Source organism: Arvicola amphibius, chromosome 7, assembly GCF_903992535.2.
Source record: "Arvicola amphibius chromosome 7, mArvAmp1.2, whole genome shotgun sequence".
Lineage (NCBI taxonomy): Eukaryota > Metazoa > Chordata > Mammalia > Rodentia > Cricetidae > Arvicola > Arvicola amphibius.
The window spans coordinates 36,750,127-36,777,501 of NC_052053.1; the positions used below are offsets into that span (position 1 = coordinate 36,750,127).

Genomic DNA, 27,375 nt, shown 5'->3' on the forward strand with positions numbered 1-27,375 from the left:
AATAAACAGTAAAATTATATGCATACCAAAGAATTGTGATAAAATAAATTTCTCTGATTTATTATCAGTAAATGTTTGATTTGTATGCCTATTTTATATTCTGGTGTACCTGGGAAGCCCTGGTCTGGTGCTGGCTTCCTCACAGTTATATCACAGTCATAGTTTATTATAATAAGCTTATTTATGGCTCTGTCAGCTCTACCATATCACAACACCGTGAGAGCAAGGGTCATATATTATTCATTTGGATTTCTCTTTGATTAAAATGATCATGTGATGCCTGGTAGGACTTATTGATTATTCATAGAATAAATAAGTGAGTGGGGTCTCTACATTTAAAAAAGTTGTTCTTCCATTTGTCAGTAGTTGCTCTTATTTCTGGAGCAACTAGGAGTCCTTTTGAGAATTCCTTACCTGAGGAGAGGCTCATATGATTCCACTTCTCCCCTAAGAGATCTAGGCATTTAATGGTTGCTATGAGAGGGAGTCAAATTCCTTAGTGGTGTAGCCACTGGTACACTGCCCTTGTTCAGGTAAATAACCCCCATCCATATTCATGCAGGCGACCTCAATTAAGCACTGTTGGTCACGTAAGAGAAAAGAGACAGAAGTATAAGGAAGAGTTTTGGGGGTTATTCTAATCTATAATGGATTCCATGGGAGAGAGAGCACGATGGTAGGTTATGATCAAAGTATGTTATAGGTATGAGAAACTGTGAAAGGATAAATAACTGGTTAAAATCCTCTTTACAAGGCCACCCATCTATGGGTTTTGATGACTCAAGCAGGCGCGTCTGTAGTGTCCCATGGATGCAGTCAGGTGTCTCCCTACACATCAAACAGAAACTCTAAAGTCACAAAACACAGCAAGGACTTAGGGTGTTAACTTGGAAATGAGAGACAGGCGTCAACTGCAATTGTCCAGACACAAAAATGCACACTGCATGAGGAAAAGACAATTTGTTTGAGGCAAGGCCTTGGAGGAAAACTCAACTGGAAGCACAAGATGTGACAACCACAGCTTGTGCACTCACTTGGAAGTAAAGAGTCGGATCCTGTATTGAGGGTAATCCATGATCCCAGGAGACTCGGTTTCTCTTTTGTTTGGGTCCCACTATATGCTCAGCTCCTTCCAGAAACACTGCATGTGTCCTACTCAGTAAAAACCATTTAGATTATTCTGTGATGTAGGTGTTTGGATTATTTACCAGTAATCCATTTTAGAGTCTTGCCCTGGGAGTGTATTCATAAGCTCACAACCTCTCCTTAAGGCTTATCTTAACCTGGATTCCAACTAGACCATGAAAATCATTTATATTTTAGTGCTCGTATTCCATCCATTCTTAGTTATTGTTCACGGTTTCATCTCCCTGTGTTTTCTGCCTGCAAATCCCCATGTAAAGAAGTGACAACCATCTCTCAAAGCCCAATTCAAATCCTTCAGAGATGTGAGCACTCCCTCCTTTAAATCCTAAAGAAAAAAAATAAAAAGAAAGAAACAAAAACAAACATCTATTCTGTTTCCTATTTCATATCATTGTTATTGGCACAGATTTGGTAGGGCAAAGTCGTCTCTATCTTGGTTATATATCCATGCCTTCTATGCAGTCTTAACGAGCAAGCTGTTCATTGTGGGATTTCAATACATATTCCAATGAAATCTTTTCCCACCCAGGCTGATATAAATAGCACAAACCTGATTAACTGAATGCATACTCACATTAAAGGGAAGTAGATTATAATGAGTAGAGATGTTATTTGGATCAACTCTCCCACTGAAAACAGTGAAAATGTTGGATTAAAAAATACCTTTTAAAAATTGTTTCAGAACTGAAAGTCGGAAATGGTAAAGGGGAATGTCATGTTGAAGTTTTTATTTGTGTGTGTGTGAGGTGGGAAATAGATAGTGAACCTGAGTATCAAAGCAGCATAACTTCACATTCCTCTGAGGTCATTTGTTTATACTTCACAAATTTGAGCTTTGTCCCACACCACAGTGTAATAGGACAAGGGCCTGCCAAGCATTCATGGAAGGATAGACAAGAATCAGTGCTCAAACTGTTTTTTTCTCTAGTTCCGAGAGTACAGAAGGGAAGTGTTGAGTAGGCTAAAATGTTAAAGAAGCAGAGGAGAGTCTTGTCTCCAAGAAGTTATAGTGTTTCTGTAGCTCTCCCATTTCCAAGACACAACCTGAGACTCTAATACCACAGTCTGAGACAAGGCGTCATGGTCTCACACCCCTTCTGAAATTACAAAGCACTCCCATAAGTAGAACACATGTATCCCAATCACAGGGCACACCCCTCCTACCACCAGGGTCACATTGTCATCTTGATGGTAAGTACACAGACAAAGATTAGCAATGACAACGAGGAACCCAAGAAGCACGAGTCAGAGGCAGCAGAAACACATGGAATGGAGTGAGGCCCTGGACCACTGATGCTAAGCTCACAGGACCGGTCATAAAACAACCATTCCTCCTGTTTTTCTCAAAACTAAAATGTAGTCTGGAAAATACCTGCAGGAAACAAGTAGCTACGCCAGCTGACAGAATAAATTTAAAGAAACAAACTCCTAGAAGTAAAAAAAAAAAAAAAAAAATCATACTATTTGAAATTAGAGGAAAAATGTTTATCACATGAGAAGACTTAAATAAAGAACTGAAAGACACACACAGAAAAAGTACTCCCAACTGAGCTCAAAAAGACAAAAATACAGAAAGAAAAAAAAAAGAAGACATTTGGAGAATACAGTAAGATGCTTTAACATGCTTTGGCTGACACTTAGAATAAAAATAAGGGAATATAAAGTGGCTACATCTGAAAACACAGAAAACTTCTAGCCTGTATTCAGGACCATAGTAAGTGCAGCAACCAGCAGTGACCACGTTCTGGTCTGAGGTGAGCTGCGTAAGCAGGAACAGGTGCAGGAAGACAGCGGATCTGTTCCTGTCTCTGTAGAGACTGACTTTCGTTCTTTTCTTTCTCTGCTAGATGTTTGGAGGCTTGCAGTGACCTTCTGTTATGAAATGCCGACAATAGGCGATCAGTTACTGTTTGATCTTCTGATTCAAAACACTGAAACGGACAAAAGTCCTCTGTTTCCTTTAAAGGGAGGACCATGGACCCAAAGCCACGTGATCCTGTGCATATTTTCTGGACAAAGTGGGACTAGGATATTGCTGTGGAATCAACATGTTCATATATTGAATCCTAAATCCTTGCCACGCTGTTAAAAGCTGGGGTTGGGAGTGGGATCTGCTAATAAGAGTGAAGCCTTAACGTTCTGCCTGCTATGTGTGGGATTACAGAGAGATGGGACCCACGCAGGAAGGGCATTCTCACTGAACCCTAGACCTACCAATGCCTCTCTTTTGGACTTTGCAGAATCCAAAATCATGAGAACTTAGTATTTGTTGTTTGAGATGTACCTCCAGTGGTATGCTGTTATAACAGCCCTAAGTGGGGGGAAGAGACAGTAACTGAAAACACGTCAGTGAGAAGAAGAGTTGCCAAACGTGGGCTGTGCGGATCAGTCCCAACATTATGTGGGATGCGTAATCAAGCGGCAGTAGTGAATATCCACGGGAGAAAACGCTCAGGACATTCAGGAAGGAATATCTGAGTTCCAGATGAATGGATGCTTCATTTTTTCCCACATCACTACTATTTATTAGGATAAATATTTATTTTTCCCAAGACAATTCTTTTTTTTCCTCATTTTTTATTAAAAATTTCCATCTCCTCTCCTCCTCCTCCCCCTCCCCTCCCTTCCACCCATACCCCCACTCCCTCCCTCTCCAGGCCAAAGAGATATCTTTTGCTGCCTTTTGGATACAGATATTTTTCTCGTTATGAAAGCCTTGCACAACAGTTTTCTTACATTTGTACAATGTTGCCAGACAAGCATGGTGGTATAACAAACACTCAAGGGCATAGGCTGATTGCTCTCTGTAAGTTCAAGACAGCCTGGTCTACATAACAAGATGGTCCGGGCAAGGGCACCTCTCTCTCTCTCTCTCTCTCTCTCTCTCTCTCTCTCTCTCTCTCTCTCTCTCTCTACATATGTGTGTGTACATGCATATATACAGAGTAGAGAATACATATATTATACACACATACATATATGTATTCTCTATTCTATAAATATGTGAAACAAATCATATAAAATTAATACGGTATAATAATGTCTTTCCTATACTGCTGCCTAAATTATGTATGATATAAAATGTTTATATAGTTAATTAATTTTAAATACCTATTTCTTTTAATTTACGTGTATAAGTCTTCTTGATTGCATGTTTTGTGCGCCTGGTTTCAGTGAAGACCAGGGAGGGGCATCAACGTTCCTGGAATCAGAAATACAGAGGGTTGTGAATTGCATTAAGGGTACTGGTAACTGAACCTGGGACTTGTGAGAGAGCAGAAAATACTCTTAAGCACAGATATTTACCTTCAAATATGTACATACATTATTGGCAAATGTGAGAGCAGGTGACCAGGAATTGTTTGTAGGTGTTGTAACCCTGTGGTTCTACTTAGCTCCTTTCATTCTGTTTTTTGCTGATAAAACTACCCTGTCCTTCTTGTGTGGATTCCCAGCTCAAAGAAGTTGAGTAACTCCATCAGCTTCTAAGTGGCAAAGAGAACTGGTCCTCTGGGTCTGCCTTTAGCCAGCTCTGAGCTACCCTGAACTTTGTCTCAGCGCTGGATTACCACTGTAAGGTGGCTCAGAAAGCTTAGTGCACAGTTAACTCTTTAGGCCACAGTCTGCTCTTATGGCAGCTTCACCAGGCCCAGTAGAGGAAAGGCTTTTCCTCGGAAAGAAAGTGAACACCATGGCTCAGTTAAGGAGTGTGAGAGAAATTCAGAAACTTGAGCACAAACCTCTTCCAGAATAAAACCACAGCATCTTTAATCAAGGCCTGGCAATCATTGTATCATTTCCCTGAGACTGGAGCTGGTAAATGCAGCCATCCCACCAGGCCTTTTATACTTGTTTAGAAATGCATCCAAGAAGTTGACTAGCAAGACAATTCATGCGGCACAAACACAGATCTGTAATTCTCTTTTCCTTTACCACAGAACAGTTAGCCCCTACCCAGAATTTGCTTTGAAGGCAATGCATGCCTGGGAGAAACTAAAAGCACTGAAAATGGGGCCAGAAGTAATAAATAAAGACTGCCAAAAACAAAACAAAACAAAAGTCAATGAATTTCTTCTACAAGTCAAATCCATTGTCACTTTCTGATGTACAATTAGTGAACTAACCTGTAACGTTTGCTTGCAATGGAAAAGTGGGGTTTCTTTCACCTTTATATAATTAAACAGTGGAGAGAACTGTATCTCCCCCATATGAGGAGATTAAAAATAATGAAATAAATGATTTAATATGGAATTAATCCATCCCATTATCTCCATCTGACTCAGCTCCAGTGGGATTCTTCTCCCTCAGCAGGACAAGAATCATCATCTTAGCATCAAGCCCAGGCAGGCTGGCATTTTCCCACTTCCTACCTTCCCCATAGAACTCATTCAAAGAGAAAACAACGTCTCTGCCAGGGAGTAGGTGATGTTTTGTGCTCAGCCTTAGGTGGTATTTTATGTTCCTTCAAATACTATCTCAACCTTACTGTAGCCAAAAGGAGAAGCAAAACAAATCCCTAAAACAAACTTCTGAAGTATTTTAAAATGCAACGGACAAAGATAATTTTAATTTATTCATCATGAGTTTGTAGATTGGACCTTACTGAGACTCCAAAATCAGTAAGCCCCTTGTAGACAAATGTGATTGAAATGATGGGGAACAAGCCACATGTGATCCTTTGTTCTTACTGAATTTTTCTTCTTTAAAAGACGTCTCTTAGAGTTCCCATTTTCTGTTTAAAGAGAATTATATGGCGAACATGACTAGCGGCTGTAAAACAAAGAACCTGTCATTATTTTATTACCTGCCAAATATAAATTAGCTCCTTGTGGTTCCCTCCCGCCAGGCCACCGCATTCCTTATCACCTATCAAACCAATAGGATAAGGCAGGTTAGTTCCTTGTGAAGAGTCCTTCCTAATCAGGACCTGGCAAACAGTCTGCCCGCCCTTTCTTGCTCTTCATGGTTGCTGCTGTGTTTGGGCAGCAAGGTTTTGAGTTCAAGGTTTTACCAGTAAGGAACTCCACGTTGCTCCTGTTGTTACACATCTCTGTAACCTGTGGTGCCTTCCTTCAGGTGCAGTGGAGCAATTCCGCAAATCTCACTTTGCAATAACCGCAAGAAACAGCAATTGCATTAGACTGATTAGGCGCAGTCATAAGCACATTCACAAAGGTTAGCTGGATACAGTGGATGCCTTAGTTAGACTAAGATAAAAAATCACTTCGTTAACTTAGAGGGTTTTTTTCATTGGCAACACCCTTTATTAAGGTGCCATTTATAAAGAGTTTATTATTATTTATTAATGTGGGAGGCACTTTATAGAATGCAAGATAACAACTTAAATCCATGTATTAAAGATGCACATACATGGTTTAATACGATTTACGTCTTATAATATTCTTTAAAGCAGACTCCCATAGTCTCATCCGTTAAACATTTATTACTAATGCATTTTATAACATGCTGTATAATACATTATTTGGGAAAGTAGCAGCATTTAGTGATTATTTCATAAATAAGAATAAAGCACTTATAAATGGCGCCTTAATTTAAAGTGTTACCTTCCCATTACCAGATAGCTGCTCACCATCCATCTCATTTGTGTGTCTTCTCCAAACGCAGCCCTCAATAAACCAGACCCTACGTTCTGTTTTCCCTTCATCTGATTAAGAGGTTATTGCATCATTTCCTCCATCTGCTTTTGGGGTGTAGGTAGCTTAGAGGCTTTGGGTGTGATAGCGGATGAAACCACACTTTCCATTCTACACTGTTTCTGAAAAGATGGTAACAAAAATAGAGACCTACCATGTTGGGGAGAGCTTGCTGCTTGGAGTCTTTGTAAAATTCAATCTTTGGACCAGAAAGAACAATCCAGGAGGTAGACCAGTTTTTCCTTAGGGGGGAAATAAATAAATAAGTATGACATGAGTAGAAAAGATCATTTATGAACTATGCCTGGAGTTTGTTTGTGGTTGCAGACTATTTTCAATGGGTTTTCTTAAAAGTCTTCTATTTATTTAAATCGGTTAAGTGGAAGAAAACTCAGATAATAATAAACATAGCAATCGTTTGAATGTTAAAATTTTTGACACATAAATAAAAGTTTCTGAGTTTGTAAATCCTCTTAGATACTCTCTAACTGATCAATGGCCATGTTTACTTCCACCCTTTTTTTTTTTTTTTGCAGGACCAAAGCACGAAGGTAAAAGTGTTGGAGGCTGCTCCGTCTCTGTTCCTTTTTGTTGATGTAGCACGACTGAGAATCTGAGAGCCTGACCAGCTCATGTGCTGTCCTTTAAATCAAAATGCTTAGTCACTCGCCAGCAATCAGAGGATGACACATGGGAGCAGAGGTGTGCGTTCTCCTCTTTCCGGTGAAAGTGCCAAGCATTGAAAGAACCAGTGTTAACTACATTCTCACACACTGTCTCTTCTCTAGTGCCATTTAGCAATGTATTTTTCATTAATTTACAAGAAATTTAGACGTAGTTATTGACTAGGCATTTTTATTCCCATGAATTTAACTTTGCTTTAAAGAAATAGGACCAGGTTTCCAGGTTCTGACCATTAAAATGAATTGCACATTCCGTGTTAATACTGCTCCTAACGTGTAAAAAACAAACAAACAAACAAAAACAGAGATTGCTTTAAAAATTTGCTCATAATAGAAGAGTACATTGGAAGAATGACCCCTGTGTTTAAGAATACTGATGTGGGAAGATTTCAATGTAGCTCATAATATATACTTTGCTCCATGCTATGCAATTTACCTAGAACTGTTTGCACCCAGCTCAGCCCCTCCTGATTATTAATTCCATCCATCAGAAGTCCAAATATTGCTTCCCTCAAAGTACATTCATGACATGTAACATGATGAATTAAAAAAAATACTTCAAAATTTTTCACTTTCATTGCCTTCATTAAAATACAAGCCCCCGGGCAACAGAAATCATTTCAACATTATTGGGTATTTTCAGAGCCTAGCACAGAGTCCTGGAGAGCCTAGGAGCTAAATGGACATTTATCTAATCAATGAGCGCTTTGGCCTGGGAACAAAGTCTCGATGTAGCCGTAGTTAAAAAGATAGTGAGATTACACATTTTTCCTTCCCTTTGTATTTCTTACTTTTACTTGTTTCTTTAACTAAACACATTAGTGCTTCCGCATTTGGAGTATGTGTATTAGTGTTGGGAAGGTTTTCTTTCTCAGGTGGCACAACTACCAGTAAGACTGATATGCACAGGTTTCTACCATTAAAATACATTGTTACTGCTTTCTCTAGTTTGATGTTTACTTTTGTATTGTATTACTCTTACAAAAAGTGATGAAAAAAGTTTACAGAAAAGCTTTCACTCAGATAAATAGAAAACCTTAACAAATATGCAACTATGACAGATTTTTGTGTACCTTTGTATATAAGATTTTATGCGGTATCTTTCCACTTTCTTTTAGAATCTAGAGCCTTTACTATGAAGAGCAGTTTTTATTTAGTATGGCTAATGCTGACAAAAAGAATCTGGCTGCTCTTACATGTCTGAAGCTGTCTGTTTTAAAAGGTATTTATTTATTCTTATTTTATGTGTTTTCGAGTTTTGCCTGTATGTATGTATACACGCCTTGTGCCTGCAGAGCCAGAAGAGGGTGTCAGGTCTCAGGGAACTGGAGTTAAGAACAGTATGACCCACCACGCTGGTGCTAGGAACCAAAGTTGGGTCCTCTGGAATAGTAGTGACTATCTTAACCACCGGGCCATCACTCCAGCCTCCTGAAGCTTTCTTAATGGTACACTAACGCATTACAAAAGAACAGAATAAACAGACATACAAGGAACATGTTCAGAATTTCATCAGACAATAGCATGCTGTTGGACTCACTTGTCTTCAGATGGGTAGTCAGTGTTTCAATCAAATTATGGAAAGTCAGACAGCAAGAGAAAAAAAAATAGCATGTTCTATCTGGATTACTGCCGACTTCTCTTTGTAGATACCAACACTACTAAGGTGAATTAAATCAGTAACAGCCTTCGCTTTAAGCAATTCACAGAAAGAAGAACTGGAAGCCTAGAGCTACAGGTCAAGGCTAGTCTTCTCTATCACAGTCCTTTTGACCATGTGTGATGAGAATGTGAAACCTCCTAACGGGATGGACCCATATTCAATCCACCTGCTATGATTCTCAGTCGAGTTCCTGTCTTCTGGCAGGGTGCTCGCACACCGTATTTGCTTCCTATCTATAGAAGTTCCTAGAGGAATAGTTCTGGTTTGAATCTGTTTCAGATGTTGATCGTTTATAGAACTTGCTGGAAAAACTCTTCTGTTCCTTAAACTTCTAACTGGAGCAGGTTACACAGGAAGTCCATAAATTCCAGTTACATCACCTTCTGTCTTAGGACTTTGACTGGTGTCTCTGGTAGGCTAGCTGGAAGGACAAACACTTAAAGCTAAGAACGAAGAGCTGGGAAGCTTAGCCACGTGATCCTCTGTAATACCCTTGTCTGGTGCTAGCTTTGTCTGTCTCAAAAATCATCTTTATTGTATCACAATGAAGAGGAGAGCTGCCCCAACAGCTGAATCCTACAACTTGAAAATCTTGTCAAAATAAATAATAAAAATACAGCAGATAAATTTAAGACCATTTTCACTTCAATGTCTCCCACGATTTCTTTTAAAAAATACCAGTGACATAATTTTTCTTGAACAACTAGTAAAAGTTTATCTCATGCCCAAACAATGAAACTGCAGATGTTCCCATGGACTAATACAGAAAGCTAAGCTCAGAGAGTTTAGATGACTTACTTAAGACCACATGAGCACGAAGGCCAAGTCCAGTTTCTCTGAAAATTCACCTTGTTGTCTATGGAATCAATGACCTTATGCTGTATTTTTACAAGATTTTTACAGTGCTAACTTGATTAAGGGTGTCATCAATGTCAGCAACACAGCCTTGGCTGACTCCCTCAATTTAAAAAAAAAAAAAAAAAAAAAAAAAAAAAAAAAAAAAAAAAAAAAAAAAAAAAAAAAAAACATTTGTAGTCTGTGAGAACGAGTCATCCATTTAGGCTGTCTTACCAAATGACTTCATCAAATTCTTATAAAGAAGATTAGCAGTCTGACCAGTCCCCAACTAGATCTATTCTACTTCCCAAACCTTTCAATCATGGGAGGTACGGTGGAGCTTTGGCTCCTGCTTGCTGCACAGTTTGCCACTGGTGTTCTACATACATCACGTATCAGAATCACTTAGTCAATCACAAGAACCTGCTCACATACATTCCCAAACCATTCCAAGGGCAGGTTAGAAAAGTAAAGATAGTAAGCAAAAGATAAAAAGTAAGGTAAGATGCATCTCCAGGGTTTTTGTCAGTGACTAGAAGACTCCCCTAAAGCATAAAAGACACTAATTCCCTGAGTATCCCTTGCGTGTGGGTGAGCAGCCGGGGCAACTGAGGAGAAAAATGCAGCTTACCGAGACTGTGTCTTCCTGAAAGCACACAGTCATACAGAAGACATTTAAGGGTTTGACCCTGAGACCTACACTCATTCTGAAGGATGAGCTGTCTCTGGGGCAGGGGTGTGCCTGCACTCTCCGATTCTGCGGTTTTATGAAGAGTTAGTAGAGGAGAGCCCAAACATGCTCTGTGGAGAGCTTTAGACCTCATCCTACCTGAGAGCAGAGATGCGACCTTGCTGGTTCCAGTCTTCTGTGCCAACCCCTCCGCTGAGCAGTGTGTTACTACAACCAGTGGGAAGGCAGCTAAAACCTCACACTCTACATCTTCTTAACATAACAATGGACATGGAGAGAATGTTTAATACATTGCTAGCTCTTTCTCTCTCTCTCTCTCTCTCTCTATCTCTCTCTCTCTCTCGCTCTCATCCTCTCTCCTCTCTCCTCTCTCTCTCTCTCTCTCTCATACATGTTTGTTTAGGTACTCAGGAATCAGTAGCCCATGGAATGAGCAATCCCCACACAGACTTCCAGATATTCAGTTAGGAATTACAGCTAGTCTTTTAGTGCTGAAAAGAGATCCAGGGACCAGGAATGAAAACATGTTTTGCAGTTTGAAAGACAAAATACGTGATATCTAATAAGATAAAAGGTCATATAATTTCAAAGCCAGAAGTACTAAATTCATATCCGATCAACTGATTTTGATATGGGCAATTGCCAGGGCATTCTAGGCAAGTGGAATTCTTTCAATAACTTACAAAAACAGATTGTGAGTTGTGAAGTGGAAGAAATGGAAGGTGAAGCAAAGTAAAACCAAAACAATCAAAAGCCCCGACATAGGCATCAGCTTGACATTCTACCAAATGGACACCGGATGGCAGCACATAACAGCAGCATATACCTGCTTGGCTGCGGGATGGAAATGACCCTGAAAATATTCTTCAGCGATCTAAGGGTCTAGGAGATACAACTGTTTATCTCTCAAGGCTTTCTGCCCTGCACTCCTCCTCGTGTTCTTTACTTACACATCAACAAGCCAGAACAGAGGCAAATACATGTGGAGTGACATCATCAATTCCAGATTCTCTTTGGGTCACCTGGTGCTGTTTCCTGACTTGGTTACTCTGGAGTAGATTTGAGTCTGTGCTGTAGCAGGAGTGGGTGATTTTTCCAAGTGCCTCTGAATGATTTACTGTAAAACCCTCCAGACTCTTGGATAAGCAGGTCTGAGAACTTATATGTTCTCTCTCATATTTTAAGCTTCTGCAATATAGCTCTATAAGAGTTGAGTCAATGAGACAGTAGGTATAAAAATGCACATTTCTTTGAGGGGTGCAAGAAGAGAAAGGGAGAGAGGAAGGGAAGGAAGGAAGGAAAGTGGCAAGGGCCTAGAAAGATTGGGTTGGTGTTAATTTATTGACAATCTGAGCAGAAAGTACCAAAGAAAATTATGTTCGCATTGGAGGGGACTTTAGTATCACATGCTAAAGAAAAGGAAATACGCTGATGATAATGAGCAGTGCGCGTGCGCACGTGCGCGCGCGCACATGTACACAGTCTTAGCTCCAATCCTGTGAAGAATGCTCCACTAGTAAAGGTGACCACTACATCCCCTTTCAGGTTTGCTTCTCTGCCCGTTTTCTGTCCACATTGACACCAAATATTGTCAATGGGGAAAATTCTAAGGGGAAAGCGAAGCGAGAAGATCTAAACGTGATGAGACGTACGGAGCCCCAGAGGAACCGACAGAGGAAAGGCACACATGCAGAAACGTGTGAGATACTGAACATGTGTGAGCACATTAGCAGGTGCCTTTTGTAACCTTAAGCTCTAGGAACTAGAAAACAAAACCAAACAAACAAGCAAACAAAAACAATCCAAAAAGCCATGACTAAATCATCACGGAGCTTCAGTCAAGGCAGGGCAACTTCCTGCACAAGGATGCAATTCCCGAAATGAAAACGTTCCCGAGATTCATCAGAAAAGCTGAGGCATAATTTCAAGGTTCATAATTAAAAATTAACGTTGAATGTTGAATGATTCCTGCTTTCAAGCCTGCCAGTATATCGCAAGGGAAATGTGCATAACCTCATTTCAAAACAAGGCTAAGTTTGGGGCCTTTCATGAATGTAAGATGAAACCAGCAGACTCTTTCCTGCCACCTACCCTAGTCACATGAGTAATTTGTTTTTCCTTATGGAAAAGAAAACATAGGACAGAGAGAAATAAAGACAAGTGAAAATGACAACAAGCAAAGACAGGTTCAGAATAGGGAAAGATGTAAAATGTAAACGACGTAGCATAGATTTAGACATAGAAAACTTTGCAGAAGTCTCCAAAGCGCTATTAATAAATGACAGTCGAAGCTCTCAGGACCAACGGTGGCAGGAAACAAAAGAGCATGGTCCCACTTCTTGGCCTCACACAGCTTAAATCAAGAACGGACACACAAGTGCATTTCAAGCAGCCCAGGGTGAGATGCTGGTACATCTGGCAGATTCTGGCCAAAGGAGCAGTTAAGACGATTTTTAGATTTGAAAAACAAGATGACTGAAGTACTTAAGTAATAACACTACTATCACAATGAACCATGTGCTTGGCAGAATAAGCATTTATTAATAGTGCTTATTAGCTCATTAAATTTTGCGAAAGTGATATAAGATCCTAGATGAATGGGAAGCAGCCCATAGAAAGTATCACATAAGCAATATAAATAATGATAACTAGATGACATCATTTAATCATTATTAAATGATCCATGTGATAAAACCTCCATAACTTTTCAAGGTTATGACCAACCTGACCTGCTTGTTACTGCTAATAAAAGTATAGACTTTGAGTAAGCAATTGCAACATATTGCAAGAATAGTAAGATTCTTTTCCTTAATGTATGGGTGTGGGAGAGGGTTCACATCTGCGGTTGCACTCATATGTATGTTGTAAGCGTGTGCGCACATGTGCATGTGTGTGTGTGTGTGTGTGTGTGTGTGTGCCTGCTCCTGTGTGCACCTGTATTGATGTCAGAAGAGGACAACAGATGTCTGTCCTCTGACACTGTTTTGTTTAGATCAATCGGCAGGGAGCTCTCCGCATATGCATTTATCTCTAATTGTTCCAGTCATTTTCCTGTGGGATTTGGATAGTGGAACCCAGGTTCATTTGTGGAAAGCACTGCTACCCACTTCATCACCTCCCCAGCTCCTAAAATTCATTAGCAGCCATGCAATTTGATCAGATAATCCAGGTTTAGAATTGATCTTTAGAAAAGGTATAAAGAAAAAATGATAATAACTAGAAGGTATATTGCAGTTTAATACTTTTAGTATAAAACTTGACTCAACTATTAAATTAAAATGATAATAGAAATTATCTGGCATATTGTAGCTCATGAAATGGGCAGGAAACTAAGTATATAAAAACGGTGACTACTACATTTAAAATGTTCACTATATTAAGGCATCTATATTAAAAGTGAAAATGAACTCCATGAATTTAGGGGGATACTTATAATGTCCAAAACTAACAAAGTATTGTTGTCTATGATTATTTTATATTCTCTCAAACAACAAAAAGACAAGACATGCAATAGCTAGTAGTCAAAGCTCTTGGATAAGTCATTCTTGCGACGCAGAATCTGAGTGACTCTAGATGAACGATTAAAGTCACACTCAACTGTAATACCAATCAGTGGAATGGGAATGAAAGCAGAAACAAGAAAACGGTCTGTGGCCACATTTTTGATGGCATGAAAAGTGGAATGTTGGGTTGGCTTGGGTTGGGTTATGGAGAAATAGGATTCCTTCTGCAATGCAAGACAAACTTGTGTGTGTTTCAGCAATCATTCAAGAGCCTGTCAGTAGCACACAGCAGAGGCCCAAGAAATCTTATTTCCTGAGTTCCCCAAGAGAACTTCTAACAGGTTCCAAAGAAACAATTACATGTGATTTCTTGTAATGTTTAAGATCCAAGAAGAGTTAGAGATAACTTGGGTGTTTGTGCTGGGGGACTTGTGAAAATAAGATTTGGCACAAATGCACAATGGCAAGTGGGCAACAAAGGGGATGAAATGGACCTGATGCAGCATCACTGTGGATATTATTAAACACTAATATTGAATGAACATGGCAAAGAACATGAGGCTTCGAATATAAAACTGTTTATTATGCAACATCGAACACGTTAAAGTACACATTATCATAAACAATTATTTTGTTTCAAACACCACACATAAAACCAAATAAGTGTATGAATAGGGGATTTAAAGAAGAGGAGCTTGATCTGAGAGTAGAAGAAAATATGAAGTAAAACCACCCAGGGTTCTTGCCCCAATACAATATCATAGCGCTACAACTGAAGGGTATAATTAATTCAATTCACTACACCTGGGAGTTCTAAAAGAAGAAAAACTAAACTTTATAAAATTATAAAAAAAAATCTGAAAGAATGCTTAGTGTCATACAAGCTGATTGAAAAACCAATGAAATAGAGTACACACCCATGCTTACATGAATTTAAGCTTATATCCAGACATTGTACACAACTTGATTAAGATTTTTATGAAAAGGAAGCAAATGCACAGGGGCATATATACTGAAAAAAATATGCACTCTATTCATGAGAGTTTGCGTGGAAAGGGGCTGCTCCCTGTCTCTGATGCTTCAGACCCATACTTCTAGGAGTATGCTACAAGATTGGTTAATGGGTCACGGATGCGGGTGTTCCACGGAGCCACCACAGATGGCCAATTGCCTTGTTTTCGATGCACTCCTGTTTGTGTGAAGCTGGAGAGGAACACTGACCAATGCTGTCATTGTTTCTGGTGCCAACACAGCAGGGAAGAATGAGTGAGTGAGCTGGAGTTTCTTGTGTTGGGGTAGGGGTGGAGACTCGTGTGGTTGATTGTGTAACAAAGGGTTTTGGCCAGCTTGCTCTGCTGTACCCTCTACATGCCTGAGTTTTGATTATGGGATGAGGTTCATGGAAAAAAGGGATACAAGGCTGAGCTAGTCAGTCAATGATTCTCACCTGTTGCTCTTTCAAAGTTCGACTGGCAGTTCTCCAGGGACAGAGTAGGCCAGACCTACAGCTGCTTTGCATTTGACCTTGTGCCTCTATGGTACTTTTGAGGCAAAGTGGTGGCTGCCTGACTCCTACCAGGAAATATGTTTGGGAAGATTCAACCTTATTTCCTATTTAAAAATTAGAATAGCTATTGTAGGCACTGGAATTACATTTTTTTCTTTCACATAAATAAAAATTCTATCCACTATAGCCATTAAACCAAAGTATCTTTCATTTCCTAGTCTTAGCCAAAGCATCTTTATAGTAACATATTGTGCAATGCAATTAACAGTTGTCCTATTGTATAGCTAATTAGAATATTGACCCTACTTAGTTATAACAGTAATACACTCCCAAATAAATGTCTCTTAGTTTGAGTATTTTCATACACCTTTATACTTGCATATTTCATACTATAAAGCTAAATATAGAATACACAATGTATGAAATAGAAAAATTCTAAAAGGGAGATGACTCTTTTAAAGCCCCCATATAAATAGCATAGCAAGTATCTTTCTTGACCCAAAGACCAACTTGTTCTTTTTTCTTGAACACTTTTATTGTTCCTGCCCTTCACCCCAGGAAGTTCTTTATAATTTTTAAAATTTCCCTCACCTATCTTTTGTTCATGGTTTTCTTTTTTTCTTCCTTTTTTTTTTCTAAATGGTTTTTAATTTTGAGCTACAAATGCAGTTCAAATCCTCTATCCTTCATAAAACTTCTCCGGGTATTGCAGAGAGATCTTTATATGCTTCAAATGAATTCATTCAACAACCCAATCTGTTAATCCAGAAACCATGTTTCCCTTTTTATGTTTAAAGATTTCTAGTCCTAAGAATGCAAGGCATCAGCCATTTTTACATTCTGGGCAACACTATAGAATGCAATGTCTTTCTTTGAAAAGTATAATCATTTTAACAATAAGGGTGTCAACAATGGTAACAGAAGGGACTGTTCTAGTTAGGTTTGGGTGGCCTTGTGTCTCAGACAATATCAGTGATACAAGCTGAGGATATAGGAGACTGTGCCGTTATGCAACAGAGAGTTGAAAAAGTTTTATTACCTCAGTTTCTTCCCTCCATCTGCAATTTTGGCTTTTTGAAGATACCCTTCTTTTTCAACCATCTGCAAGAAAAATACATATGTTAGCACTGTGACAAAGTCCTCTGCATTTCCGCATGAATGAACCCAAACTTTTTTAGCTAGAGTCATTGCAGTGATGGAAGCTTCCCGTCCCAGAGCTTTATTAATAATACATACAAGACTTATGGGGAGTGCATACAAGATCAAAGTCTTTACTAACTCTGCATGTCGAATGATAGATTGTGAGGATGTATGTGAATGGATTGTTTGATAGTGATATAGCACCATGCACTTCCCTTTCTGTGTCGGGAAGTCACTTGCTTAAAACATTGACTTCAGTCTCTCCTTAATCTTACCAGAGAAGCTCTTCATTTATGCCCTCCCCACACACCTGCCAAGCCCAGGAAAAAGGAAAGCATTAAATGGAACAAGAGCTTGAGCCTGATGAATCATGGGAAAACATTACAATGGCACCATTTTGTGCATTTTGCCAGTTAGCCAGCGACAACGTAGCGGAGCGCTCATTGCCATCTGAGCTGTGTAACTGCTTCCCTTCTTCACACTGGTACTGTTGGCTTTCATCCTAACACAGTTGCAAACTCCCTAAAGGGCATGCAACAATTTACTATAACACAACAGAGGTGTTCAGTAAGTTCCAGGCAAAATACATACAAATGCAGATTATAGTATGTTGATTCCCAGCATAGTCAACAAGCTGCCTCAGTTTCTTGGTGGTCTGTTTGTGCCCTTCTGACTGCCTCCTACATCCTATTCCAGTTCTTGGCCTTGGCTCCCTTCAAAAGAGTAGTGTGTCACTATGTCTAACAACTGACGGTCATATTCCCTCAGTGCCACCAGTGGGATCCATATCTCTGAACACAATATTTCACCCAATGTATCTCAAAAATTCCGATCATACAAAATGAAATTTCAACCCATTTTAAAATTCTACCTGCACGGCTTTGGTCAGATGGTCTTTCTATCATCGGTCGAATTGCTTTTTAGGCTTCCCACTCCCAGTTTCTTTATCACTGTTTTCTTATCACTCTATTAACACCTATCAGATAATGTTGCAGTGGCTGGCTTATTTACTTACACCTGCTCCCGTGCTATGAGTCCACTGAAGGCAAATGATTGTCCCTTTCCTATTCCATGAGAATCTAGAGTTACGCTAATTGGATTGTGTGAACAAATACATGAATTAATGTATGCATGAATGATATTTACATTTATAGAGAAAATTGTAAAAGTCAAAACCATTCATTGGTGAGTGGAAAAGACAGTTTGGAGTAGTGAGTTATCTCAAAGACTAACATGGTACCCCTTGTAAGACTTGCTGTGCTGTAGATAACGTGTATGTGATCTTCCCCTGATTCCTACATTGTTATATTCCTAATACAGTGGAAAGTACTGAGCTTTCAAGATACATTTGATAAATACACTTTACTTATTTTATAAACTATAGGAAATTATTTCAGTAATGACAATTATGGTAAAATAATTTTCATATAGGTTTAGATTATGTCTCTTCCTTCAGTTTGCTTTCCACAAGTCTAAAGAACCCAATGACGTTTTCAGGGTTGATTTTTCGAATCATAGTGCTCATGGCGTTAGCACTCTATGTGTAGATGTATCTCTCTGAATGCTTTGACCACCCCCTGATTCTAGGAATAGGTAACAGAGAATTTCATTACTGCTTAAATACCATCTAAGTTTAACTCCAGGCATCACTGATGTCTATAAATTCTAGAAACAGAAACACTTCCAGTAGTCATTAGCATCACAGAGGAAGTCCCTTCCATTATTCATTGCTTTATATAAGTTCTTATGAAGATTAAGAGTTACCCAAACCTTGAAATATTTAGTATTAAAAGCTATAAAAACTTCTCAATCCATTCATACTCTCAGCTAATATGATTGCTTTTTTAGAAATATTCCATGCAAGACCCCCAGTTGGCCATTTTGAAAACTATATTGATGGTAACTATGTAACTATTCTCTATAAAGGGAAGTGTGCAAGGAGAACATTGATAGCCTCACAAGACGAGACCATTGGAGCATGTTTGAGGTGAGGTGTATAAAGGTCTCTCCCAGTTGGACCTTTCTCAAGCCACTTGAAGTAGGTAGCCAAAGGCTTTTTCAGGTTAGGACTCAGTAAACATGTTATATCTGTCATTAGTGGCAGAATAATTTTCCAAGGACACTGGTAAATATCGTGGAGTCTTCAGGAATGACCTTCTAGTAATCCTGGGAGAACAATGGAGAAAAGCTGAATAGAAAGTTAGGTCTTAACTTTCACATTCCCACCTGCCTTCCAGGCCATAGGCAGACCTAAAAAAAACTGTAACTTGGCAGTATTTTCTGCTATTAATTCACTTACTACCACCACCAACAGCTGCACATTTCTAAGTGTATGGTGCATACAGACACACATGAATGTGTGATAAGTACATTCTTGAGCTTTCCACCCACGTCTTACCATCTCTCTCAAACACACATGCCCCTTTCCAGGATCACATTTCTCTCTACATTGTTTCTCTTATATTCTTGACATACATTTGCTCCCTTGGCAATGTTTCAATGAATGATCCTCCGTTCCCTCAGATAACCACTATGCACACACAAGAGTTGCTAGATTCATGAGACAAGCCTCCTCTTACTACAGCTTAGTCTTTATGGGCTCACATCAAGACATCCCTTCTTCTTGGAGGACTGATAACACTCTTTCACTCCTCTGAGATCATCCTTTAGATAGGACCAATAACTTCCAGTTGACTTCTTGCACTGAACAGGCTGCTTTGTTCAGGTGCCACACTGGCGAAAAAAAGGCTTCTATTGGATAAAATTAATTATGTGAATATCTAAGGGATTTCCATCATACATTGAAATTTCCCCAGTTCTTCCATACCAGGAAGCAGTCATGGTGAGAGGTTTAGTCTAAGTGGAAGGAGGTATTAGGGTAAACAGAAAATTGCTAAGGATTGTACATCTGGGTTTATAAATAGCACCTTATTAATTGTTTTCATAGTCACATGGCTTGAAAGAAGAATGATTATGAATTTCAGTTTATAGTTCAGACATCTGGGGCTCAGATTGTCTTGTCTTCAGTGATTTACAAAGTTATATATGGGCTTTAAATTTAAGCTTAGGATTCCTCCCATGCCAGATTCTAGGCCAAACTGAAATTCATTAAAGGAATCCTAGCACCCAAACCATGTATACTTAAGAAATATCAGCCAGTCTTTAGATGCTAAATGTGGCTTTTGGAGCTATTTTTTTCAGTGCCGGCTAGAATCCCTATTTAACATTGCGTGGCAGGAAAGATCAGCAATTTGTCCAGGCTGGATGCCAGCCAGTCTGCCAGTACTGAGGAAGTGCTTCAGCAGCATCCTGTGTGCTGAGACACAGCTGACGACAATGAATGGCAGTGGAATTCCAAGATGGTACCTGTTTATAAACCTAGGCCGGGCATGACAGACAGGGAAACAGGGAAGGAGAGGAGAGAACTTTTGATTGATGGGTACAAGTCTAACAAACATGAGCTTGTAATCTCTTAAACAGACACTGCAGGGTTTTTTTGTATGTTTATTGTTTACATGAATGTTTCATGTTACCATATACAAATGCAAACAATAGGTTCCCCTATCTATACTGGTACTGATACACTGAACAATTTTGCTAAATTAAACTGAACTAAATTAGAAACGATCTGGCAGTTTGGTTGAGAATTTGGCTGTCAATCACACAGCGTTTTTGCTTTATAATATCTGTTCTGATGATGGGTTTCATCTTTTATTCTCCCTCTTTTTATCTTAGTCTGTATTTGTTGACAACCATGAACACCATATTCAGTTTCTTAGGTCATCTGATATAGAAAGCCAGTGTCTCCAGTAGTGAGAGCCAGAGTGCCCCCTCCCACTTCCCCAGCTTTTGTGAGGAAATGTGGATGGGACTCTATAAACATAGATGCTATTGGCAAATAGGATTGCTTTTTCTGTGTTGTAAGTTTGAGAGAGGCCTCAATTTGATGCTGGGGTGGTCCCCTTGAAAAGAGGTTTTATAATGTGAGTCGTGTGGCTGGAGGATTGTCTAAGGAACATTTGCATCATTACTCCAAGACTGCAGCCCTGGACCACTGTAATTCTCAAACATCTAGCATTCATTTATTTTCCTATTTAATAATAAGGTCGTTGCTAAAGTTTTAAAAGCACACAGTGTTTTGCTGATAAATGTATTTGATGGATTTCTATTAAACAATCAAATGAAGACATTCTTTGTCACATCATTTTGTACCCTCCAATGCTTCTCTTTCCTTCTGTAACCACCTTTTATTTTTCTTCTATACTCAAAGACATTTTGTTCTTTTATGTGTGTGTGTGCCTTCTTTTTCTTGACATTTTTCTCAAGTTACACTATGATACTAATCTTGACTGTTAATTTTAACTGGATGTAGGAAATACTACGAGATTATACAAGCACACCTATGGATATGACTTTGAAGACATTTCTAAAGGCATTGACACATTAATTCAGATTTTAATACACTATTGGCAAGTAGTGGGACTGTGCAAGCTAGCTCCCGGTTAAAGGAAGTGGTTCAATGGCAGGGAGCAAGAGAGAGTGGAGGGGATGGAGAATGGGAGGGACAGTGGTGAAAAGAGCTGGAGAGGTTCTTGGAGACGTGACTTGCTCCTTCTTGTTGTCATTCTGGTCTTCTTCTTGTTCTCTATTAAGTGAAGAATTTCTTCTAACACATATTCCTGATGCTGCTGAAGCCCAGCAACCTGAGACTTAGTACTCTGAAAACATGGCATAAGTGATGTGACCCTTGGATATTTTCTGTCTTGCATTTATTTTTATCATAACTACAAGATGGTTAACAGGCATAAATGCACACTTGCAAACACACACATGAAAATACATATACTCTTTCACACACAACACAATATCACATACATATACATTCCTACTCCCCATCACACAAGCACACACACTCACATACATTAAAACACACACTCTCTCTTTTTCCTTGTCTCTCTCTGTGTGTCTCTGTCTCTCTGTCTCTGTCTCTGTCTCTCTCTCTCTCTGTCTCTCTCCTTTTCCTCATTGAGATGTATTGTTTTCTTTTGAGTATGCCACATTTTCTGTCATCCTGCGTTTGATCTACTGGTAATGTGTACAGGTTTTTCACATAAGCTAGTAAGAGAAATCTTTTCTTTCTAGTTTTTCTCAGGGGAGTCCCAATGATTCCCAGAAAAGGATTACAGATATGCAATAGGACAGATTCATACATAAAAGACCCCTAAATGAGATACAGTCTGTCTAAAATATGTACGTAGGCTTGAGAGAGAAGAAAAAGAATATAGAAAAAATAAAAGTATTTAACAGAGTATAGAAAGTCATAGAATCAAGGAGTAAAGAAAAATAAGTCATGCAAAGATGGAATATGCACAGAGAGTCTGACTTATGTATATTATTATATTTTCTTTGAATTTTTTGACTGCGAATGAGCTAAGTATAAGAAAATCTTCATTGTATGGGCTGCTAAGCTAAACCAACATATGTATTTTAAAGGTATCTTGACTTCAAATTTGGGTCTAAGGCTATGTTGCTTTGGAAAATGAGTTCTGCTTTTGTTACCACAGAGGATGAGAATCTGTGGATTCCTTCCAGACTAATGTGGTTTAATGTACCAAGATCACCCAAAAGGTCTTTGTGAAAACCCAAAAAGCACTTTGCCTAACAAAAAGCAGGAAGCAGTTTGGAGAGAAGTATGACCAAATTCCCAAATACTGTTTATACACATTTGTTTACATTTAAAGGGAGGTATGCTATATAGATGAATACTTTGTATTTGTATGGATCTTTGCTATGGGAGCTCCTTCAGACAGTAGCCTTTAAGATACCTGCCCTCTTGTGCATAGTCTCTTATACTATAATTGCCAAAGGAAAGCGTGATTTTTACTCTTGCTTTCAGCTGCTGGATTTGGTTCCTGCTCCTCATTCATGCAGAGGATTGTGATCTAGGACTGTCATCTGTTTGTCTACCCCTAAATGAACAACCTTTATTATACTATAATTGCTGAGGTAAAGTGCACATTCACTCTCTTGCTTCTGGATGTTGGATTCAGTTCCTCTTCCCCATTCAATCAGAGGATGTGATCAAGGACTGTGATCTGTGAGTCTACCAATAAATAAATAATCCTTTATTGTACACAATTCTGAACTAGTATGGGATTATTTTGTAACTTCTGTCATCAAATCTTGGTTTATTGATACAAATTTAAGATCAATTTTGTAATATTTCTATTCTTGGTTAAGGTACTGTGTCTGTGAAGCTTACTTAAAAATGTAATGCATACTTAAGGAATACAGGTTAATAGATAATCATCTATAATAGTCAAGCTTGTAGTCATGTAAGTTAGATTTTCTAGATGTACAGAGTTATAGTTTAGATGGATAGGTATCCTTCAAACCTTTCAAAGGCTAACAGAGTATGACATTTAAAATGTTTAAAAATTTAGGACTATTCATGACAATGAGACACATCTACTCCTGTTAGCACCAATCTATGTCAAGAGAATAATGGGCATCGAAGAGGCTCCTTATGGAGTTCATTAGCCATTTGTGCAAGAAACTACTCTGCCTGCTCTGCTTGATGGTATGCTATATAAAATAGACATGTAGGGCTCTCAGTAAAATGACTGCTGAAGTTGCCTAAAGAAGGTGAGATAGTCCTTCATGGTTTCTGCTTCATGAAAAGGTCTGGCAGACATTATGTAGGACACACAAAAAAGTGACTGACAAACTGCTAATATAGGTAGAACTGTCTTTGAAATTTCTAACTTCATAGAAAAGTCTGGCAGATACTATGGTCCTGTATGTTGAAGATGAATGCCTCAATGTTATAGAAGAACTTTGATTGACTGTCCAAGCAGCGAGGTGTCTCTGTCAATTCTAGAGTTTTGGAAGTTGCTTACAATGCTTTTCCTGTTAACTTAGGCAATATTATATCCTTCTGGAGTCTTTGGTGGAGTTGAAGAATAGATAGTTATAATGATAGTTTTCCTTATTTATGATAAAATATAATATATATTAATATAATATTTGATAACTGTTTTACACATGTAATTTTACTATATTAAAATTAAAACCTTCTATTTTATTTGGACAGAAAAGGGGAAATGGCATGGGGTGTTCTTTTGTACATGTGTTGCTTTTATTAGCTAATAAATAAAGAAGGTGCTTGGGCCTATGACAGGGCAGAATGTAACTAGGTGAGAAAACTGAACTGAATGCTAAGAGGAGAAGTAAGGGGGAGTCAGAGAGATGCCATGTAGCTGCTGAAGGAGAAAGATGACCATGGGATTTTGCTGGAACTTTGCCGGTAGGCCACAACCTCATGGTGATGCACAGATTAATACAGATGAGTTAATTTAAGATATAAGAGCTAGCTAGCAATATACTTAAGTGATTGGCCAAGCAATGTTTTAATTAATACAGTTTCTGTGTGATTATTTTGGGTCTGTATGGCGAGGAACAAACAAATGGCATCCATCAACAATTGACAGTTAATTGTTTTAAATTAGGGAGAGACCATTTTTCTTGGGCATGTAGTCCAGAGTAGGGTGACCATGCTCCACTGGTCCTACTCATGTGCATGTGAGGGCAGCATAACTGGATCTAGTGAGTTATAAATAAAAAAGAGAGTACATGATATGGAAGGGACCCATGAAAGTTTCTCTGAAGGATGATTCTTACCTCATTTAGACTCATAATACATGTATGTTCATACATGTAAACTCTCAAATTGGATGCAATAATTACATAGAGTCAAACAAAAACAATTACAAAGCCCAGAGAACAGCTATGTACTCCTAAAGAAGTTCTTGAAATATGGCATGGTGGCTAATTCCTAAAACCCCAGCACTTGGAGACACAGGCAGGAAGAATAACCTCCAAGTTTCAAGGTTAGCCCATATAGTGAGTTCCAGATGAGCCAAGGGTACATTATTGTGGGAGCTTTTCTCAAATAAACAAAACAGAGGAACAAAAAAATGAATGAAAAAAATAACCAAAAGTAAAATAATTGAAACTCAGAAACCCAGACTTATCAGAAGTTGATCTGGCTTTATGGTCTGGCCTAGGGTGAATCTTACTGTCAAAGCTTCCTTGCTCTCTTAAGTTCCTGTGTGGAATGTGTCTTCATGTAGTGCTGGCAGAGGCCACTTGTTCATTCCCAGCCATCCAGACTTGAAATAACCACACAGAAACTATACTAATTAAATCATTGCTTGATCTATTGCTTAAGCATCTTTCTAGCTACCTCTTATATCTTAAATTAACCCATTTATAGTAATCTGTGTATTGCCATGTGGCTGTGGCTTACCAGCAAATTCTGGTGCAACTGTCTCCTCTGGCGACTAAATGGCATCTCATTGACTCAACCCTCCTTCTCCCAGCATTCAGTTTAGTCTTTCCACCTAACTCTACTCTGTCCTATCACAGGTCAAAGCAGCTTTTTTATTAATTAACCAATAAAAGCAACAAATATACAGAAGGACTTACCATATCAGTATAGTTACCTCTACTACTTATTTCACTCGAAGGTATGAGATCATGTCTAACTTTAGGATTCCACTCAGAGTTCTGAACTCTTTTCTAAACACTGCACTTGGTGAAACACATGTTATGTTTTGCCAAGTTATTCCTCCCCCTTATTAAACCACTGTGCACTTCAAGGGGAATGCTGTCCTTGGTTGCTGATTTATTTACCATTGACTCATCAAAGGATCATTTTGAAAATGACATTATAGCATTCCATGCTTCAGATAGCCCATGAACGTTTGTATTTTTGAGCCTTTCAACTTGAAGCCAGGCATGTCTTATTTATTCATCACCAATAAAGTTTCTGTTTAGAGATGGGCTTAGGAGAGACCACATTGTATCTGAAGAACTTCAGTTTTTGGAGGTCTTTTCTTGTGATTCAATTCTCAATAGATTCTCTTGGGAATTTCTGTTCTTATGTCTTTGCTTTCAATGTTTCTTGTTTTGTGACTGTTGGTGAAGTTCACAGAGGATGATATTCTTTCCTCCATTGCTGTCTGAGCCACTTATTATTGAAATTCATCGCCAGGCAAAATTGGGAACTTAAGGGTTGGGCGAGACTGGGCCAAGGGAAGATGGGGAGAGAAAAGCGTAAAGGGGAGAATGGGGGGAGCTCGGAGGAATGGGATGCTTGGGATACAGGAAGGGTGGATATGGGAGCAGGGAAGCATATATCTTAATTTAAGGAGCCACCTGAGGGTTGTCAAGAGACTTGACCCTAGAGGGGTTCCCAGGTTTCCAGGGAGACGCCCCCAGTTAGTTCCTTGGGCAGCTGAGGAGAGGGAGCCTGAAAAGGCCAGTTCCTATAGCCATACTGATGAATTTCTTGCATTTCACCATAGAACCTCCACCTGACGATAGATGAAGAAAATGACAGAGCCCCACATTGGAGCACCGGACTGAGCTCACGAGGTCCTGAGGAGGAGCAGAAGGAGAGAGAACATGAGAAAGAAAGTCAGGACCATGAGGGAACCTCCATCTGGCGATAGATGAAGAAAATGACTGAGCCCCACATTGGAGCACTGGACTGAGCTCCCAAGGTCCTGATGAGGAGCAGAAGGAGGGAGAACATGAGAAAGAAAGTCAGGAACGTGAGGGGTGCGTTCACTCATGGAGACGGTGGGACAGAACTAATGGGAGATCACCAACTCCAGCTGGAATGGGACTGATGGATCATGCGACCAAACCGGACTCTCTGAATGTGGCCAACAGCGGGGGCTGACTGAGAAGCAAAGGACAATGGCGCTGGGCTCAGATTCTTCTGCATGGACGGGCTCTGTGGAAGCCTTCTCAGCTTGGTCAATCACCTTCCTGGACCTGGGGGGAGTTGGGAGGACCTTGGTCTTAGCATAGAGTGGGGAACCCTGATGGCTCCTTGGCCTTGAGAGGGAGGGAGGGGAGGTATGGGTGGAGGGGAGGGGAGGGAAGGGGGAAAAGGAGGGGAGGGAAGGGGGAGGAGGAGGGGAGGGAGGGGGGAGGAGGAGGGAAGGAGATGGAAATTTTTAAATATAAAAAAAATAAACCATGAGAAAAAAAAAGAAAAAAAAGATATGTACTTAAGTATATAATAATCACAGCTCCTTGTTATATTTACTTATTTATACTTGGATGGAAAACATTAAAATTTAATGTGAAAAAAAATAATAAAAATGCTTATTTTGGAAGCCCCCCCCCCCAAAAAAAAGAAAGAAATTCATTTGTGTTATAACCTAATTTCACTCTGGGCAGCTGTGAAGAAAGAATTGCTCAATCCTAATAGACTTTGTAGATGTGTGTGCCCTTTTTTCTACTCTAGAATTAAATGAATTACAAGTGGGAGACATGGCTGGGAGACATAATTTAACTAGTATCTGTTTTAATGACTTCTCAAATTCTTCCTATTACCCCAAGCTTCTTCTCCTGAGGATCGCTCCCTTTTGTCATGCCCCATGGCACTTTAGATCATTATAGTCTGGTCACTATGGTATTTTTGTTTGTTGTTTTGAGACATTGGGTATATAATCCTGGACTTCTGGTCTGGAACTC

The 27,375-nt window shown here is 39.2% G+C and overlaps 1 protein-coding gene across 1 annotated transcript in view; it reads right to left on the bottom strand.

The window, feature by feature from the left end:
- Window positions 1-27,375, bottom strand: part of Arhgap15 (Rho GTPase activating protein 15) — a 604,020-nt gene that overhangs the window by 499,782 nt on the left and 76,863 nt on the right. Inside the window, exons 4-5 of the mRNA XM_038336693.1 lie at window positions 16,724-16,785; window positions 6,955-7,042 (exon numbers count right to left, since the gene is read on the bottom strand). Coding sequence (XP_038192621.1) covers window positions 6,955-7,042; window positions 16,724-16,785 — 150 coding nt within the window. The remainder of the gene's footprint in view (window positions 1-6,954; window positions 7,043-16,723; window positions 16,786-27,375) is intronic.